Here is an 18353-nt window from a genome sequence, read left to right on the forward strand (position 1 = left end):
TGAACACACTTATCCTATTGTTCTTGTCACTTTCTAAAGTAGTTCTGGAAGTCTTTCATGAGTGTATCTGTGGAATATGATAAAAAAAATACAGTGAATGCTGTTGGCCAAGTGCCATCCAATGGAAATGCAGGCTTGTAACGATATTACAGAGTGTCCTCATCCATTTTATCCAGGTGCGGCATGGTGGGACTTCTGGTTCTTCCCTAGTCAAAGTGACAATGAAAGGTAAATGTTTTGAATCAACTCTGGACACAAAGCTCTGTGAAAGTTCAGTTAAATACACTAATGAAAGAGGACTTCCAGAAGTGCTTCAGAAGTGGCAGGAGCTATGGGATAAATGTGCCTGAAGGAGGAGGCAGTATTTGAAAGGGGATTCATGCATGCGTCTTTTACGGGAGTAAATTTAAAAATTTAAATAATCATTATATTTTTCAATCATATCCATTATATGTATATATTCATATGTGATTGAGGTTATTATTTTGGACATTTGTGGTATCTATATTCTTTTCAATTTTTAAAAATCATATTTGTTAGGTTAGTTTTTAATAGTTATACTAAATCAGCTATATTCATGGATTTTTCGATTTCATTATGTCAATTTTTTCTTTATAGTTTTGGAAACTATGCTCTTAGTAGATATAATATCATTATGAAATAATTAGTGGTTTGGTCAGACATTTATTAGCAAACCTATATATGGCTTGCCTCAGGAAAGTATTTCTTGTCTGATATTATTGTTATAGGCTTTATTTTTAAAAAATGACAGTTTCCTAGTACCAGTATGCATATTTTATTTATTTATGTTCAGTCTTTACACATGGTTTAACTGTGACTCTTCAAAGCTACACATAGGTGGATTTTAAAAACTCACATTAATTTATCTTTTAGTTCATTGAATTCGTTTCATTTATGTAATGATTACTGGTCTGTTTGGACATACTGTTACCATCTTATTTGATAGTTTCTATATACCATTCCTTATTTTCCCATTCATGCATGTCCTTTTCCCCAATTTATTATGGATTGGAGTACATTGGTTTTCCATCATTGTGATGGTACTGACACTATATTATGACATACATGGCACTATTAGTGCTTTTAGTGGTTACCGCTACTTATACAACAGAGATGCTTCCTATGCATTATTTTAATGGCCAGTGTTTCTCAGCCTCTTCTAATCACACTTGAGCTTTAGTGCATTTAAAATGTTCCCCAAATACCATATTACTTAACATTTTAGTTTTGCTCTTGTATAAACTCATATATTTTATTTTTGTTTGTTTATAGTTAGGAGTAAATTTGCCACTGTAGTTTATCAGTTTTCATTCTCACAGTTTTTTCTTGTTGTCCACATTTTGCCTTAGTTCAGTTTCATTTTCCTGGTGTACTTTCACATTACTTGATGGGTAGTACTTTTGCTTTAACACTATACTGGCCTGATATATGTATATTAAGGAGAAATAAAAAGCTAAAGTTTTCACTCATTTCTTCTTAGATCTTTATGAGGCCATCCCCCAATGTCTCCTGGCATCGGCTGTTGCTCAGAGATATCTGCTGTCAATGTTGCTGCAGTTTTGGGTGTCAATGATTAGTCCTGACAGTTTTGGAAATTTTTATTCTTGAGATCTTGATGTGTCTAAGTGTGAATAAATATTTACCTTGCTTGCTACAGTTTGGTGGATTTCCAAGCTTTTTTTATTTAAAGAGAAAAAAAAACACAAAAAAACCAAAAAAGGGTAGAAATAATACAGAATTATAGAAAAATAAACAGTAAGAAATCACTAGTTGATAAGTTACATATTGTCATCTTAGAAATAGTTGTTCAGGTTACAAAATTAAAGCATACAAAGTGACATTCAAATAGTGACACTGCCAACAGTTCTGCTCAATGATCCAACAAAAACTTAGTAATATGGTTATCAGTCCTACACACTTGTTTTTTATCTTAAAGAGGGTAAGATTAAACATACCAAAACAGAACAAAACAATTCATATAGAAACAATTTAAAGAAATATGAATTTCATTGGAGATCTTCACTATCTTATTGTCTTTAGTTTTCTTCCAAATGGTTGTCCCCATCTTCGCACACATTGAACACATACCGCGTATTATAGAACTAATCAAATCATTACAAGATGATGAAGGCTTTTTAGGTCTTCAAGACCTGACATTGGGGAAGCCAATAATGGCTACCATAATGTCTCTCATTCTCTTCATAGTAGCTGCCTTTATCTTTACATATGCTGAAATTGAACTTAAGAGACTAGACTAATATCACTCTGAACAGTGAATAATAGTATTGCTAGATTTTATATCATAATGCTACAGAATTAGCACTGGGTTTCTTAGTGTCTCTTCTTTAGAGTATCTGTTCATTACATCGTGCATTATATAATCTGTTCCTGTAAATAGTTTAAAAAATTCTTCCCATGTGTGAATTTCTACCTGTATATCTATCCTCTCTGTATTATAGGGGAAAACAGATCATAACAAGACAACAAAACAAATTCCTAGAAAAGCATGCAATGAAAAAGACACATAAGACCACAATATTAGGTGATCTACCGTAGTTACTATGCTTTCTCTTGTTATTTTCAATAGACTTGTCCACATCATCAGGCTTAATGTAGTTAAGCATAGTACATAGCTAGTTTTATAAAAACACAACTTTGAAGACATTGTAGGACTTGAAATCGGTTAATAATCAAAACCAGTATGGATATCTTTTACATCTTGTCATCTTCAGAGTAGTTGCCTCTACTCTTAGAATTGATACTATCAAGCATACGAAATTTGAATAAAATCAGCCAAGGCAAATCCATGGTCTAACAAACTAGCTTCAAATAAGATCAGTCATAGTAAGACAATGTAAGTAATATAGGTTTTCAGGTTAAGTTAGTAGGAAATTAAGGATAGTTACCATGGTATAACCTGCTATTTTTGGGTTAGATGTCTGTGCCCTCAAATCTGATATGAGTGGACAGACCGGAACAAAATAAAATCAAACTAAACAGAACTACTGTTACTTTTAAATACTGATACACTCTTAACAATGTCCTCTGCCTTCCTTTTTTAGGCTATTTTTCATCTTTCCCCTTCTCAGGATGCTTTGTATGTTTTGGGTCCCACTAGCTCCTTTAGTTTTTAGATTAGGGGGCCAGCCTGTTATCTTAGTGTTGCTGAACCTTTTTACCCCTGAGTTTGATCTTGAGCTGTACTTCTTTACTTACTAAAGTCATAGGGTTTTCCTTCCTTCCAGCTGTGTAGTTCTACACTCCTCAAAAGTGTCATAGCTTTCCAATCTATCTGTGGCTGCTGGATGAGTTGTCCCTATTTCTCTCTGGTTTCCTGTCACATATAGCATTGCTTTCTCATCTTTGACTTTCAGTTTATTAACCCTCTTTTGGGTTGAATGTATTTCCTATTCAGAGCATCTCGATGGAACCTGCCTCTTAATCTACTCTGCCTGTGTTTCTTTTTATTTTAGTGTATCAAGGTATCTATATTAAAGATTATAGCTTACTGTCTCTGCCTCATGTCTGCTATTCTATTTTTCTGCTATAATTTGTCCACTTTACTCCTTCATTCCACTGTCTTCCCTATTCATTGAGGCTCTCTGCTACTGTTGCTGGAATCTCGGTATTTTTTCCTCTCTCTCCTGGAATGTCCTTCAGTATTTTTTGTAGGGTTGGGTTGGTGGCCATGAACTCCCACAGTTCCTCCTTGTCTTGGAAATGTCTTATTTCTCCATTAATTTTGAGAGAAAGAGTTTTTCTGGGTACATCAGTCTTGGTTGCAGATTATTTTCTTTCAGGGCCTGGACTATTTCCCCCCAGGCTCTTCCTCATTTGAGAGTTTGTGTTGATAAGTCTGTTGTTATTTTGATAATTTTTCCATTATAGGTAACCTGCTTCTTTTCCCTGGCTGCTTTTGATATTCTGTTCTTTTGGTGGATTTCTGGAATTTTGATTATTATATGTGTGTAGATCTGTTTTGGTTATAGATGGCTGGTGTCCTGTATGCCTCATTTATCTGGATATCATTTCTTTTTCCTATGCTTGGGATGTTTTCCTTAATTATATCTGTGAATATTATTTGTAGTTCATTTGTGGTTACTCCTGCTTCTTCACTCACATTTTTTATTCTTAAGTTATAGATTCCTTTGTTGTCTTCTAGCCTTTGAATTGTTTCTTCCTGGTTCCTCGTTATTTTTAAGAGATCTTTTTTTTCGTGATCATATATCATAAATCTCTCTTCAAGTTTCAAAAGGCTAACTTTAATTTCTGTCAAGGCATTTTGCCAGCTTTCAATGAGTTTTTAGTTTCCTGGTAATCTCTTTGGATCTGTCTCATGTATTCTAGGTTATGTTTAAATCCTTCATCAGAGGTTTCTCTTTCTTTTCTGAGTTCCTCCGTTCTTCTATCTGTGTTCTCTTGGGAGTGGATTATCATTTGTTTAATTAATCTTTTTATATCTTGCCTCACTTGGATCAGAAGTACAGTTTTAAATTGTCTATGAGGTCATGAAGGTATTTCTTTATGTCCACTGATGCTGTGTCTAGTATTGGATGGTTACTGCACTGGTTTTCTTCTGTATTTACTTCTCCTGGGCTTATTTTCCCAGGTTCAGCAGCTGGAGGTTTTTATTTTTTTCTATCTCTTGTCATGTTTTCTGGTTTCTTTCAGACTGGTGTGTCCCGGGGGTCTCTGGCCCTCTCCATATTGCTTAGGGTCTTTCCAAAGCATGCTGACTGGGATTTTGCTGTCCTCCCCAATTTGCTGTTATCTGAGGTACACGCAGGGATGCAGAGATGGTGCAGGCTAGCCTCGAGCCTCTGAGCCAGTCAATCTGCAAGTTAGACTGTACCTTGTGGATGTCACAGAGTCTCGACAATTTTGGACCTGCTTATTGGGTCCCAACCAAGAGGTGTAGCTCAGCCCCAGCAGATCCTGCCAGTCCTCTCTGCACCAGGGGCAGCTGACTGACATCACCACGGCGCCAGGCTCTGCTCAACTCCAAGATGTCCTTCAGCCAGCAACAGCAGCCGCGGGACCCAATCCCTAGCATTCACCAGGAATCAATGCAGTTCTTCCTCTTGGGTCCACTCAACACTGCACCACGTGTCTTCACTGCACTCCCAGCACAGCGCGGATTGGTCAGAAAACTACATGGTGCCCAGCTTCGGGGCGGTCTCCTCTAGCATGGCCAGGTAGCTCCAGCTGTTTTGCATGGCCCCAGGACCCAATTTCCAGCTCTCACCAAGAGCTAATAAAGCTCTTCCCTTTGGATCCACTGCTCACTGCTCCACGTCCTCCCATTAAGGGCCCAGGATTCGCCCACTCCTGTTATCTGCATCTGCAGTCTCAGCACGACTTTGGATGGTCAGGGTGCACCTAGTAGAGCATGGAAGGGGTCTCAGTGAGCGTGTTGGGTTTCAGTCCTCCACCTGTGCTTTTCCTTCCTCTTCCTAGTTTTATTTTTCCCTTCCGTTACCGCCTTGGTTAATAAGAATCATTATCCAATCATCTGGCCCTCTCCATGTTGTCAAATTCTAGCATCTGAGCTGATTTCTCCGCAGAGGTTCTCTATCTAGCTCCCTAGCAAGCTGCCACTTTTTCTCCTTCCCAGGATTTGCAAGCTTTAAATTTTTATTGTTAAGATCTTGATGTCTGGGTGTGAAGTAATATTTATCTTGCTTGATACCTGAGTGGATTTCCAAACTGGATTCACACATTTCTTCAATGATAGAAAGAAAAAAACTATTTACTCTTTAAAAAGCAATCTTGCTATATTCTGCCCTTTTTATCTGGAATGCCTCATGTTGATTAACCAATATTTCATTAAAAAATGAAACTTTTGTTATTGTCTAGGTAAGTTCCTTTGTAGTTTGCTGTTTCATTCCTGATTATGCCCAGTCTGGAGTTTACTCTACTTATCACCTTTTTTTTGTTATGAATATTTATGTCTTATTTCCAAGTTTCCTAGATTTTTGTGTCTTTTAAATATTTTATCTTTTGTGCAACAGCTTGCTACTTATTAATAGAAGTTATGCCTTCACTTACTCATTTTGATAATATCCTAAAGATATATGAGAAGTCTTTGTCATCATGTTTTATATTTTCATTAGGAGTGAATTTGTGCATACCATGTGATTTTGTTGGCTTTCTTTTCTGGTGTTATATTTTATTCATGTGCCTTAGAACTAGATCCAGAATGAATTTCAGTTGGGGGGGGGGAGAGTCTTTTTGTCACTCAGTGCCCTGTGATCTGCCTGTCTAGTGACTGGTCTCTTCCACCAGCCTCACAAGCTCCTCTACAATGGTGGTCTCTCTCGTAGGTGATATGGTGAATATTTGGATCTGTCCACAGAGCGGTGCATGGCTTGATGGATGATTCCTTTTTGTTCAGTCCCCTTGGGCCTGAAGTGTGCCAAATGTGATAGATCCAGACAGTGGTTTGCACTGAAATTTCTCCTCAGCTTCATTGTCCTTTCATCCTCTGCTCTGAGACAAAGCTGGAGACCAGACTGTTGTCTCAGGAGCATTGTTTGCACCTGACTTCACCTCCCATGCAACTGCATCCTCCCCCTCCGCATCACCTCCTATCATCTGAAGGTTCACAAAGACTTTTTCTGTTTTTGAACATTACATATCTGTCTAGTTTTTTCGATATTTAAGCTATCATTTCTAAGTATTCAGAGCATTGGGAATGCATCAAAATTGAGTTTATATAGTCCTGTTGACGATAAATAGAACCTTGAGTATTTACAGTTAGCTTCCAACACCTAAAAGAAATAACTGTATCCCTGTATTGAGGTCAAGGGCCCCATGGGAACCATACATGTCTATTTCATCTTTATATTCTAGGTACCATCATGGTGCCTTGCATGTTGTGGGTGCACACCAAATGATATTTGTTGAATAATCAAGTAACAGATATAGCAAATAGCTTCCATAACTAGGGTCTAATATGTGTTTTTATTTAGTGTCTCAAATTGCCAAACATGACTGAAGAATTTAGGAAAAATAAAAGCATGAGTATGACTCTTACTATCACCACTGTTGAAAATGAACCCATTTCTTTCCCAATAAGAGCAATACTCATCTCTCTCATTTCCAGTTTTTGTTGTTGCTGGTGGTGGTACTATGTGTGTTAGTAGGAATTAAACCATCTAACCACATTCTCAACTCTATTTATTTATTTACTTATATATTTGTATTTTGAGACAGGATCTCATTAAGTTTTCATAATGATCTCAAACTTGCAATCCTCCTACCTCGGCCTTCTGAGTGCCTGGAATTACATGTATGCAGGACCAGATCCAGCTTATTTCTTTCCTTGAAAGTAGAAACACCTTACCGTGAGGCACTTTGCTTTCTGAAAATAAAACAAGAGCAACCTGAACAAATTAGATCTGATTCAGATTAGAGGCTTAGTTCTATTCTGAGAGATTTTCAAGTGGGTATTTTAAAACAAGGATCTGTGCATTTCTGTGGTCCCCGTAGCTGCAGGAAACTATGAGCAACTGTGCCAATCAGTGACTGCTGCATAACTCACCATACTAAAATATAGTGACTTAAATAAAAGTCCTCTTCCATTCTGTGGATAAGCCATTTGGGGTCGGCGTGCTGGGAGGGTCAGCTGGTGGGGCCCATCTGGGTTCCACTCATTCACCCATTGGCTGTCAGCAGTGGGATGCCTCATCTCTCTGCTCCCATGGCTGCTCAATTCTCCAACAAGCCAGCTTTGACCCATTCACGTGGCACTAGTTATAGGGGACTCAAAGAACAAGCAGAAATACCAGAAAGACTCTTGATAGGTGCAAAGTGTCTATAAAGACCAAGTTGGTACTCACACAGTACGACTTCCCCTCCACTTTTGGCAGAAGCAAGTCAAGGGAGCTCTGGGGCATGGCTGTTCATGCAGTCTACCATGGCAGCGAAGTGTGGCAGGAATGGTGGTGGGACCCTAATTACATTTTCAGAGTTTTCCCTACAGAGTTAGGAGCTAGTATTTTCGATGGCTTCACTACTGAACAGCAGTGACAGACATGATCCCCGTGCTGCTTGGCAGGTGGCTGAGGGACTTTTGATCCTTCCTGCTAGAGTTCATACCCTGTGTTCAAGCTGATGCTGTTTCCAGCCTAGAAAGTGAGAACTCTCCTCAGGTGTAGGGATCTGTATCTTTGGAGGGCAAAGCACTCCATAGTTTTGTAGTTTAACATAGCACCCTTTCCTGTCCTGTTTCTGCAGGAGAGCAGTGACAGCTGGCCTTGTCCTTCTCTATCATGCACATGCTGTGAGCTACTGGTCAGTGAGGTGTCCTACTTAGGATCCCCTGGTGCAGCTGGGCTGTTTCTCTGCCTAGCAAACCAGTCAGGGCTTGTCCTCAAGACGGCAGGCAGGCTCATGGGAGCAGGCAGAGGTGACAAGGTCTGCAGGGGGTCAAACTGAGTCATAGGTCCCAGCCCCACTTTCCGGAGTGGGAAGTAGACTCCAGGAAGCGTGGAGGGTTGTAGGCCTTTTGCAATCTTTTGTGTGTACTCTCTTTGGAGAAACTCCTTATACCTCAACTTCACCTGAAACACTGTTTCCACTTACATCCCGGTATTAACTACTAACACTGTGTGTGCAAAGTAGTAGTGTGAACAGTAGGAGGAAACCATACTTGCATTTAAAACTACTTGGGGTCCTTTCAGCATTCATTGATGGAATTTGCTTTATTACCAATTTTTGTGTTCATATGTCATGGTTTATGTCAGTGGTCCCCAAGCCTCATGCAGTTGTAGACTCAACCAAATCTAGCATTTGTGATTGGTTTGTTGTCTAGCACTTGTATTGGCAGTGTGAGTGCTACCCCGTCCTAGGGGTGGAGCCAGGATGTGATGTAAGGGTGGGAAGAAGGTATGTCTCTTTCTCTCTTGCTGGTTAGCGCCTTGCTGTTTGCAGCAGCCACGAACTGGTTGTCCTGCCACACCATGCTGCTTTGGATCCAACTGAGTATGGACTGAAATCTCCAAGAACTGTAAGAAATAAACCTTTCCTTCCCTAACTTTGGGCATCAGGTATTTTGTCTCAGCGATGAGTAAAAAGTAACTAAGACATCATATTAATACTTGAAAGATATACATTCTGCTGATATTCTTTCCTGAAGACAGTGGTCAACATATATTCCTCTTCCAGTCCCTCCTTGTTTTTGAATCTGACCTTGCCAAGGCTAGAGGTGCTTTTCTGAAGGGTCCTCTGACTCACTGTGTTGATGAAGAGTCTTTTGGGGCTTCTCAGTCACACTCTTCACATGCTGTTGCATGGTCTGGCGCTTCCCTTCTATCTTCCAAGCTGTCCTTTAGCATATCTGTCCAAGGTCAGCACTGGTGGTTCTCAATTCTGGTGAGTGAGTGTGTGTTGTGTGTGTGGGCGTGTGTACACTCACACACTGCTGATATCTAGCATCTCATGGTGGGCAGCCCCACTACAGAGGATTATCTGTTCCGGGTGTGTCAGTAGTGCCTACGCTGAGAAAGCTTTCCCTGATCATTTCTGCTCCTGTCTCCTCCCACCCCCATGCTGCCTCTTCTTAGAAGGCTTTTGCTTTAGTGCTTCACATTGAAAAGCTCTGTCCTTAAAAAGCCAGCTCTGTTGCCAGGGGTTTCTGGAAACAAGTCCTGGACAACACAGTACTGTGCATCTCCTACTGCTGAGCTGTTCTGGTGACGTGTATCTGGTGCTGTCCCTTGTCATCGTGCTTGCTGCCCTTCCCTTCTATGGTAGTTGAGTGTTACTCTGTTAACCCTTCCTCTGAATCACATGCCCCCGTGTGGCTGGGTCTGTTCTCATCTTTGTCCTTGAGCATCCACCACGTGCTCCACACACTGCAGGCACGGAAGACAAAGGCCGTGTGATGAGAAACGTGTGTCTTCCCCTGTCCTGAGATATGATGATGCCTTACCACAACTTCCTTAATGGATTTAGTTTTGAAAACAGTTCAATAAGTGAAATCCAAGATTTTGTTTTTGACAATTTGGGTCAAAAAGTAGAAGAACCTGCTGTAGCATACAATTGATTACTTGTGCTTATTTCTGCAGCTGTTTAGTGAAAAAATAAGTGGTGCTGAAGGAACGAAGCTAGATGACGAATTCCTGGACATGGAAAGGGTAAGAGAACATCTTGATATGTAAATTCAATTAGAAATTGCCTTTTTAAAAAATTTCTTTTTTGTAAGTGTATGTTTTCAATACCTGATAACTATGTTCCTGTTGAGGAATTGCTACCTATCCATGTTGACCTAACCTAAGTCAACCTTAGAAGCTGACTTTTGTGATGGTACTGTGAAGGACATCAGAGCAGAAGACGGCAGTGCTGCAACAGGAGCATGGGCTGTGCAACTCCGAAGGCAGTCCCTGCTGACCTCTGAGGCCGGTCTGACCCTCTCTTGAAGGCAGTCCAGGGCAGGGGCTTGAGGAAGGAAATAGAATTTGGCTGACGGGTTCCCTCTAGTGGCCAGAAGTCACAATGTGCAAAACATGGGCCTCTTGGTGACTGTCAGGCCACATTGATTGTGTTTTGTGTGTTGGAGAGTGAACCTGTGTTACCAGAACTTGCAGATCTGTAACAGCTGGCTTACTATGCGAAAGACCATAGTCTCCAGTTCTGCACAGCGAGTAGCTTTGTCCTGGTTTCGCCCTCCGAGAAGCAGTGCAAGCTTGTGTCCATCCTTTTTCCCAGCTGGGGAGCAGAGGGATGAGTTGTTTGCTGTTTGCCTCAACAGCAGTTCTGAGAACCACGGAGAGTGTTAATGTATTTGAAACAACTAGGACAATGTGACCAGCTTGGCACAGAAACAAGTGTCACACACCCCGGGGCAAGACTGTAGAGTCCTTGTCTCTGACCGTGTTTCCTGGTCAGCGGGGCATCCAAGGGGGCAGTCAAGCGGTGGTGGTGATGAAGCAGGAACACCAGTAATGACCAGCCTACGCGGTTTCCATCCCCTTTGAACTATACCTCTTGTATTTTCAATGGTTTACTTTTATTTATTTATTTTTTTTCTTTTGTTTTTTGTGGTACAGGGAGTTGAAGCCAGGGCCTTCACACTGAGCTACATACCCGCCGCCTTTGTTATATTTTATTTTAAGTCAGGGTCTCACTAAGTCGCGGCACTGTTCATATTAGACTCAAAATTGCTATCCTCCTGTCTCAGCCTCTCAGAGTGCTGGGATGACAGGCACCTGGCTTAGTTTTGGACTTTCTAAAGGTGGCCTGATTCTACTGATGAAATTTCCTGGATGAGAGAAAGAGGCAGCATGAGGCTAGGGTGGGGCAGGTTGTGTAGGTGGCAGGCAGTGCTGGGGGTGAAGCCCAGTCCCAGGCTGTGGCCTGGAGAGCATTGTCTTTAGGGCCCAAGGAATGCTGGCTTTTTCAGATGAGAGTTGTAAGGTTTTAGAAAAGTGAGTACTTTGAATGCTGGATGGAGTGGTGAGGAGCAGAGAAAGAGCCTCTCCAAGATTTGGTGTCCAGATGCTGAAATACAGCAATGTGAGGAAGAGGAGGAGGAGGGAAGTTTGTCCCTGGGACCCAGGAAGGATCTGAAGTGAGAATTGAGCCCCTGGGGAGAGCAAAGAGAGAATTTCAGTGAAGAAGCAGGAGTTGGCAAGCAGTGTTTTCTCACCGAGCCCAGATTCACAACGTGGGAGGGGCAGTTTGAACTTGGAGAAACACAGTGGGTGCTGGCGACCCCAGAGGCCTCCATGGAGAAACACACCAGTGGAACAGAGCGTGGGTACGCAGACTGCAGGGGCTGGTGAGTTATTCTGATTCAGGTGTCCCCCAGGATAGGGCAGCTGGCCAGTAGAATTCTTGGAGAGGAGGCAACTGAATTCAGAATTCAGTACAACTGTGGACGGGTTTCATCTGGTGACTCCCAGTGTCAGGGTGAGGCTGCCCTGTTCAAGCCAGCAGGAGGTCAGGGAGCTGCGTTCAAGCTGGCAGGAGGCACACGGAGAGTTACAGGCTGAACAAATCACATTCCAGCCACACTGTCAGAAACCAGCCTCAACTTCAGGGGAACTGAAGAAGGTTCGGATTGCTGGGATTAGCCACACCATTCTGTAAAGGGACTGCCAGCTCGCTGATGTTAATCAGTGTGGAACTGCGATCTGTCTGCCCTCATGTTTGCTGTGGCAGCAGAGATATGCCTTGAAGTGGACATTTGTTTTTCTTATTTTTGTCTGTCTTTTCTTGTTTTTGTTTTGCTTTTTCTTCATTCTTTGTTCTTGGTTTTATAAGAGCGTAAACATGCTTTCTAGTGTTCTGGTTTTGGTCTTTGGTTCTGTTCTGGTTCTGTTCTTGTTTTAGCTTCTTCCATCTCTCTTTCCCTCCTGTCTTCTTCACCAGTTTCCCAAAATTTGCATAATCTTCCTTTTCCTCCAACCCTGCTTCTAGTCTCTTTCTCTTGTCCTATTTTTCTATTTTTTCCCTAATCACTTTTAAACTTTCTCCCATGTGGGTAAAGCTGTCATACTGAGGGCTTATTTACTGTATAAAATTTTCTGATTTGTTTTAGACTTTGTTATGTAACCACAAAAAAAAAAATCTAATTCATACAGTTAAAGGTGACAAAATAGTTACCACAGTTTGCCATTTTCTAGGCTGTGTTTGATGCTACTGTTATTGCTGATTGCAGTGCTTTAGCCAAGGTGACATAATTGTTCTAATTAGTTGTCATTCCTCCTGTACCAAAACTGACATTGCCTGAGAGTCATAAACATGACCGTAGGCCAGTGCCAAAGAGCCAGGGCTGAACTAAGTAGGCAGAAACTTCTCATCTTCAATAAATTGTAGGGGCAGAATCTTGCAACAGATTGAAAACCCAAATGCCAGATACACCTGGAAGACATTTCTGAGAAGTAGTAATTTCCTAAGGTTCTAAATACTAGCAATAAATCTATTCACAATAAGAAATTTGCAAGCGCCAACCCAGCAATTAAACTTTTTTAAAAAAGGAAAATGAGAAGACAGTTAAACAAGATGCAACCCCTGATATACAGCTTACTAAAGTTCAAATGGGACAATGAGGTGGAACAATGCTAATGCCACCCACGTGGACGCTCTGAGATGGTAACAGCAGAAGTCATAAAGCAGATAAATGAGGTTAGAAAAAAAATCAGACCAGAAATAATTTCCCAGGCAGCTACAGAGATAGTAACCACAGCAAAACATATGCTTAGTGACTCTAGAACAGATACAGATTTTTTTTTTAAAGAGGAGCTTAGGGAAATGAAGGAAACCATGAATATCCAACATAGGAAAGAAATCAAATACATGAAACAGGTTTAAACAGATATCTAGGAGATTAAAAGTTTCACTGAAAGTATACACAGTAGAATGAGCCAATGTGAGAACAAAAATCTCAGCTAGAAAAGACAGGATTGTGGCTAGCAGTCATGAATAGAAAGATTTTTTAAAAAATAGCGAGGGACCAGGAAAACGCAATCTGACCACTGCTAGAAGATACAAAGAAGAATAGTGTAAGATTGACTGCAGTCAATGAAAAAAAGCACAAGGGTTATGAAAAACCTGACCAGAGAAGTAGTGGCAGAAAACTTCCCAAACAGGGAAAAAGAATTTGACATACAGATAAGTGAAGGATATAGAACTCCAATTAACCATGATTTAAAAAAAAGACCCACACGTCAGTGCAACAGACTAGAAGATGCAGAAACAACTCCAGACATACTCAGCCACTTTAATCTTTGACAAAGGTGCCAAATACCTTACTGGAAGAAAGTATCTTTAATAAATGGTGCTGGAAAAAATATTACTCACATGCCCAAGATTCAAACTAGACCCATATCTTTCACCATGTACTACACTAAAAACAGCAACAACAGTAACAACAATAAAGGGTCACGGTTTTAAAAGTTCAATGTTAATGTTGCTGTGAGGTAGAGTAAATAGAGCTTTTGAAGACATTGGTGTAGGCAAACACTTTATGAGCAAAACCTGGACCATAAGAGAGGTATCACAAAGAACCAACAACTGGTGTCTCATCTTATTAAAAACCTTTTGCATGGCAAGAAAAATCACTAATGGAGTGAAAAAGCAACCCATAGTTTGGCAAAAATTTTTGACAGCTGTTACTCAGACAATGGATGATGGTTCTGGAATATATAAAGGACTAAAAAAAAATCAGACACCCCAAATGTAATGATTCAGTCCAAAAATGGGCATCTGAAAAGAATAGACATTTCTCAAAGGAAGAAGTAGAAATGGCAAATACATATATGTAACAAATGGTGGAAGGGCTGTGGGGAAAAAAGGAACCTTTATGCACTGTTGGTGGGGGTATAGATTGGTGCAACCACTGTGAAGATTCTTCAAAAAACTAGGACTAGAGATTCCATTAGACCTAGCTATCCTTCTTCTTGGTATCTCCCCAAAAGAATTAAAAGCATCAAGATATGTGGATACCTATGTTTATAGTGATACAGTTTGTATTAGTTAAATCTTGGAAACAGCCCACATGCCCATCAATTGATAAAGAAGATGTGGGTTTTTTATACAATGAAGTATTACTCTGTCATAAAGAAGGATAAGCTTGAGACATTTCTGGGTAAGCGCGTGTACCTTAAGACCATACTTTAAGTGAACTAAATTGTACACACATATGTAAATATTGTTTGATTTTTCTGGTATAAGAAACATAAAGTGTAAATAAGGAACAAAATGTATAATAGATATTGGGAAATGGGAAGAAAACATTCAAGTAGGAAGGAGAAAAAGGAAGGAAGAGAGAAGAAGGAAAGAAGCAACAAGAAAAAGTAGAAGGAAAAATGTAAACAAAATTTTTGTAAATTGAGAAGGCAAGAGAGGTTGAAGGGAGGTGAGGGGACTGGGGAAAAAGAAGCATGATATACCATGTGCAGGTACAAATTCCCTATGATGAGTGTTATCATTATGTATATTTAAAATGTACCAATGTAATAAAGTGGAGTTTTTAAAAAAAATAAAAGGAATGTGAAGCGTAATTGTTGGCCCAGTGCTGGGGCTGGTGGAGGGTGCTGTTTCTGGCACGTGTGGCCACCTCAGCCCTACAGATCAACGAGCATGATGTGATTGCCCTGCACTGTACACTGGTCTGCGTTATTCAGGATGGGAGCTTCAAAGGAGCCTTGAATGTCATCGATACGACACCAAAGGTTTAGCCAATAGCTCTCTCTCCTTTGAGAAGGCATATTGGGAGTATAGGCTCAATAGAACTGAAAAAGCCTTGAAGGCAGTGGAAAGTGCCAGCCCGCAGACAGATAAGCTGAAGGAGCTGTAAGGGCAGGTGCTGTACCGTTTGGGATGCTTTGTTGAATGCTTAGCTGTGTATAGAGATCTCGTCTAAAACTCCCAAGATGAGTATGATGAGGAGAGGAAAACAAAACTTTCAGCAGTTGTTGCAGCTCAAAGCAACTGGGAAAGGGGGTCTCCAAGAAGGCACCCATGAGCTGTGCTACAACACCACGTGTGCACTGATAGGACAAGGCCAGCTGAACCAGGCAATGGGAATCCTGCAGAGAGCAGAAGACCTTTGCCACAATCATCTTCCAAAGACTCTGATGGGATGGAGGAAGAGCCACAGGCAAAACTGGCCATCATTCGTGGTCAGATGGCCAACCTCCTGCAGCTTCAGGGTGGTACAGAGGAGGCTTTGCAGCTTTACAGTCAGATAATAAAACTCAAGCTAACAGATATGGGATTACTAGCTGTCACTGCAAATGGCATCACTATGATTAATAAGGACCAAAATGTCCGACCGCAAGAAAAAGGTGAAATTAACCAACACAGAAGGAGTAGAGTTTAAGCTCTCCAAGAAAGAACTGCAAGCTGTAGAATTTAACAAAGCTTTACTTGCTATGCGCACATACCAGGAAGAGCAATGCCATGAAATATCTGCTGGCTTACAGTGCCAAAGCCCTAAGCATCTCCCGCCTGTGTTAATGCAAGCTGCCCAGCTCCACTGGGAAAAGTAACACACAAAAGCAATAGAGCTGCTCCAGGAATTTTCAGATAGACATCCAGAAAATGCAACTGAAATTAAGCTGACCATGGCACAGTTGAAAATTTCTCCAGGTAATATTTCCAAGGCATGTCTAATCTTGAGAAGCGTAGAGGAGTTCAAGCAGAAACCAGGAATCACAGTGTCTGCATTAGTGACCACACACAGCCGTGAAGAAGACACTGATAGTGCCATCAAGGTCTTCACACAGGCTGTCCAGTGGTACCAAAACCATCAGTCCAAACCTCCTGCTCATTTGTCCTTGATAAGAGAAGCAGCAAACTTCAAGCGGAAATATGAGTGGAGGAGGCAATTAGTGACCTAGTATAGCTACTAAAACAAAATATAAAATTTATTCACACCTTGGCACAACTTATTTCTGCATACTCGCTTGTAGATCTGAAGAAGGCAAAAGCTCTTAAAAACACTTGCCCTCATCGATATGATGTCTCTAAAAGTAGCTGTTGAGACTCTTGAAAATTCTGCTGGTGCTACTTACATGCGGAAGAAGGGTGGAAAAGTCACCGGAGACAGTCAGCCAAAGGAGTAAGGTCAGAGAGATTTGAAAAAAGATTTGAAAAGAGATTTGAAAAAGGAAAACTGCCTAAGAATTATGACCTAAAAGTTAGCCCAGATCCAGAGAGATGGCTGCCAGTGCGAGAACGTTCTTCCTACTAGGAAGAGAGAAGGGTAAACAGAAGGATCACATTGAAAGGGGACTCCAGCAACTGCGAGAACTTCTCTGAACTGGATGCCAGTAAACTGCGAGCTGTCCACGCACCTCCCCAGGACCCAGCGGTGCGGCAACTGTCTCTGCCTCTACGAGCAACGTCATGTCCCCAAGATGCCAGAAGCCTGCGGGGCTCCAGGAACAGAAAAGGAAGGAAGGAGGGAAAGGCTGGTGATTAGAATGTGCTTGGTCCAGGCTATTTTTAAGCGAGTCTCAGTGACTCTAGGAACATAATAAAGATTACACAGCAAGAAGCACAGAACTGCTCTCTCTTCCATCTCTGTATTTCCGTAAAATAATTTTTGTGCATCGAATAGGAAAACATCTTCCTCAAACTGTCTTGTTAGATTTGGCCTACGTGTCCCATAGTTTTGCACACATTATGAGGATTGAAGGTGATCAGGCATTTATCCACCTTGATATCTGTTGCATCCTTTATCTTGGTTTGTTGATTTGATCCTTTTCTGTTTTACACATAAGGCACACTGCAGCGGGAACTATTTCTGCTCCTGCAACTGTGTCTGAAGACTGAAGATGCTTGTTCTTATGGAGTCCCACTTTAAACTCTGTCTCAGGAGGCTCTGGGAGACTGAAAGTGGAATCTTCTGAGCATTCCAAATATTTTCTTAGAAATGCCATGTGATAAAAAGAGACCCGATTAAAACACTGCTGTTCTTCACTTACCTCAATTAGTGCCCACAACCAGACTACAGTAAATGTCTTAAACAGTGTAAACCACGGATTCTCTGTCACTTGATACTAGAATATGGGCAGCTTTGTGTCATTTGTGCCCTTTTCATTTTCAGATTATGTTAACATGCTGTTTGAACACCAGTGAAGACCTCAAGAAAATCTATCAATGTTGCAAGTAGTTTACTTAAAGACCCAGAGTTCAGGGGATAGATGGGTTTGGACTAGCTAAATCAAAAAGATTAATTTTCCTATCAAGGACATAGATCGACTTCATTACATAGAGAGGAAATCAATACCATACAGTATCACTATCTAACAGAACTGGTTGGTCCCATGAATACACTCAAATGGCTCTTCTTTCTAGCATGGGCTGAGTGTTCCTTACCTTTCCCAAAGTAGTGAAGTGTTTTACAGCAGGCAGTTTGTGACGTACATGTTACTTGTCTTTCCTTGCCACAAGCTGCTTTCATTCAACAGCTGTGAGACAGGTTAGGATGCCTCCCTCTGTTGGTATGCATTTTTTGCTACACAAGATATTATTCACTTTAGACTTCTGAGTATTTCCTAGTGATCATATTACTCTGTTCTTGTTAATAAAGTACTGCCATATTTGACTGCAAAAAATATGAGTGCCTTAGAAGAATGAATTCTGTTTTCACTTAGAAAAATTTAAGTTTTTCAAATTGGAAATCATGGGAACATTTTCACATCATTGACATACGTGGAATTACTTTTAGAATTTGCTTAATACATAGAGATAGTACACGTGGCATCGTCACCCACAAAATGATTTGGTTAAAATGCGAACTGTGACAGTGTTTTCAGGAGTTAAGCGATGAACCGAGATCTGTCTTTTCCTTCCAAAAATTTCAGAAGTGACAAAAG

The 18353-nt window shown here is 40.8% G+C and overlaps 1 protein-coding gene and 1 pseudogene across 3 annotated transcripts in view; both read left to right on the forward strand.

Moving 5' to 3' along the window:
- The window catches only part of Sh3gl3 (SH3 domain containing GRB2 like 3, endophilin A3), a 158108-nt gene that overhangs the window by 93123 nt on the left and 46632 nt on the right, over positions 1–18353 (forward strand). For all 3 annotated transcript variants that reach the window (XR_010047979.1, XM_003475472.5, XM_005006254.4), the window contains one exon: positions 10092–10160. Coding sequence is in view for 1 of the 3 variants with exons in the window: in XM_003475472.5 (XP_003475520.4) it covers positions 10092–10160 (69 nt within the window). In the remaining 2 variants the exon portion in view is untranslated. Of the gene's footprint in view, positions 1–10091; positions 10161–18353 lie in introns of those variants that run through there.
- Positions 15030–17029, forward strand: LOC106028845 (signal recognition particle subunit SRP72-like; annotated as a pseudogene).

The sequence above is a fragment of the Cavia porcellus genome, unplaced genomic scaffold, assembly GCF_034190915.1.
Source record: "Cavia porcellus strain 051 isolate PalLab524CR breed Dunkin Hartley unplaced genomic scaffold, mCavPor4.1 scaffold_6, whole genome shotgun sequence".
Taxonomy (NCBI): domain Eukaryota; kingdom Metazoa; phylum Chordata; class Mammalia; order Rodentia; family Caviidae; genus Cavia; species Cavia porcellus.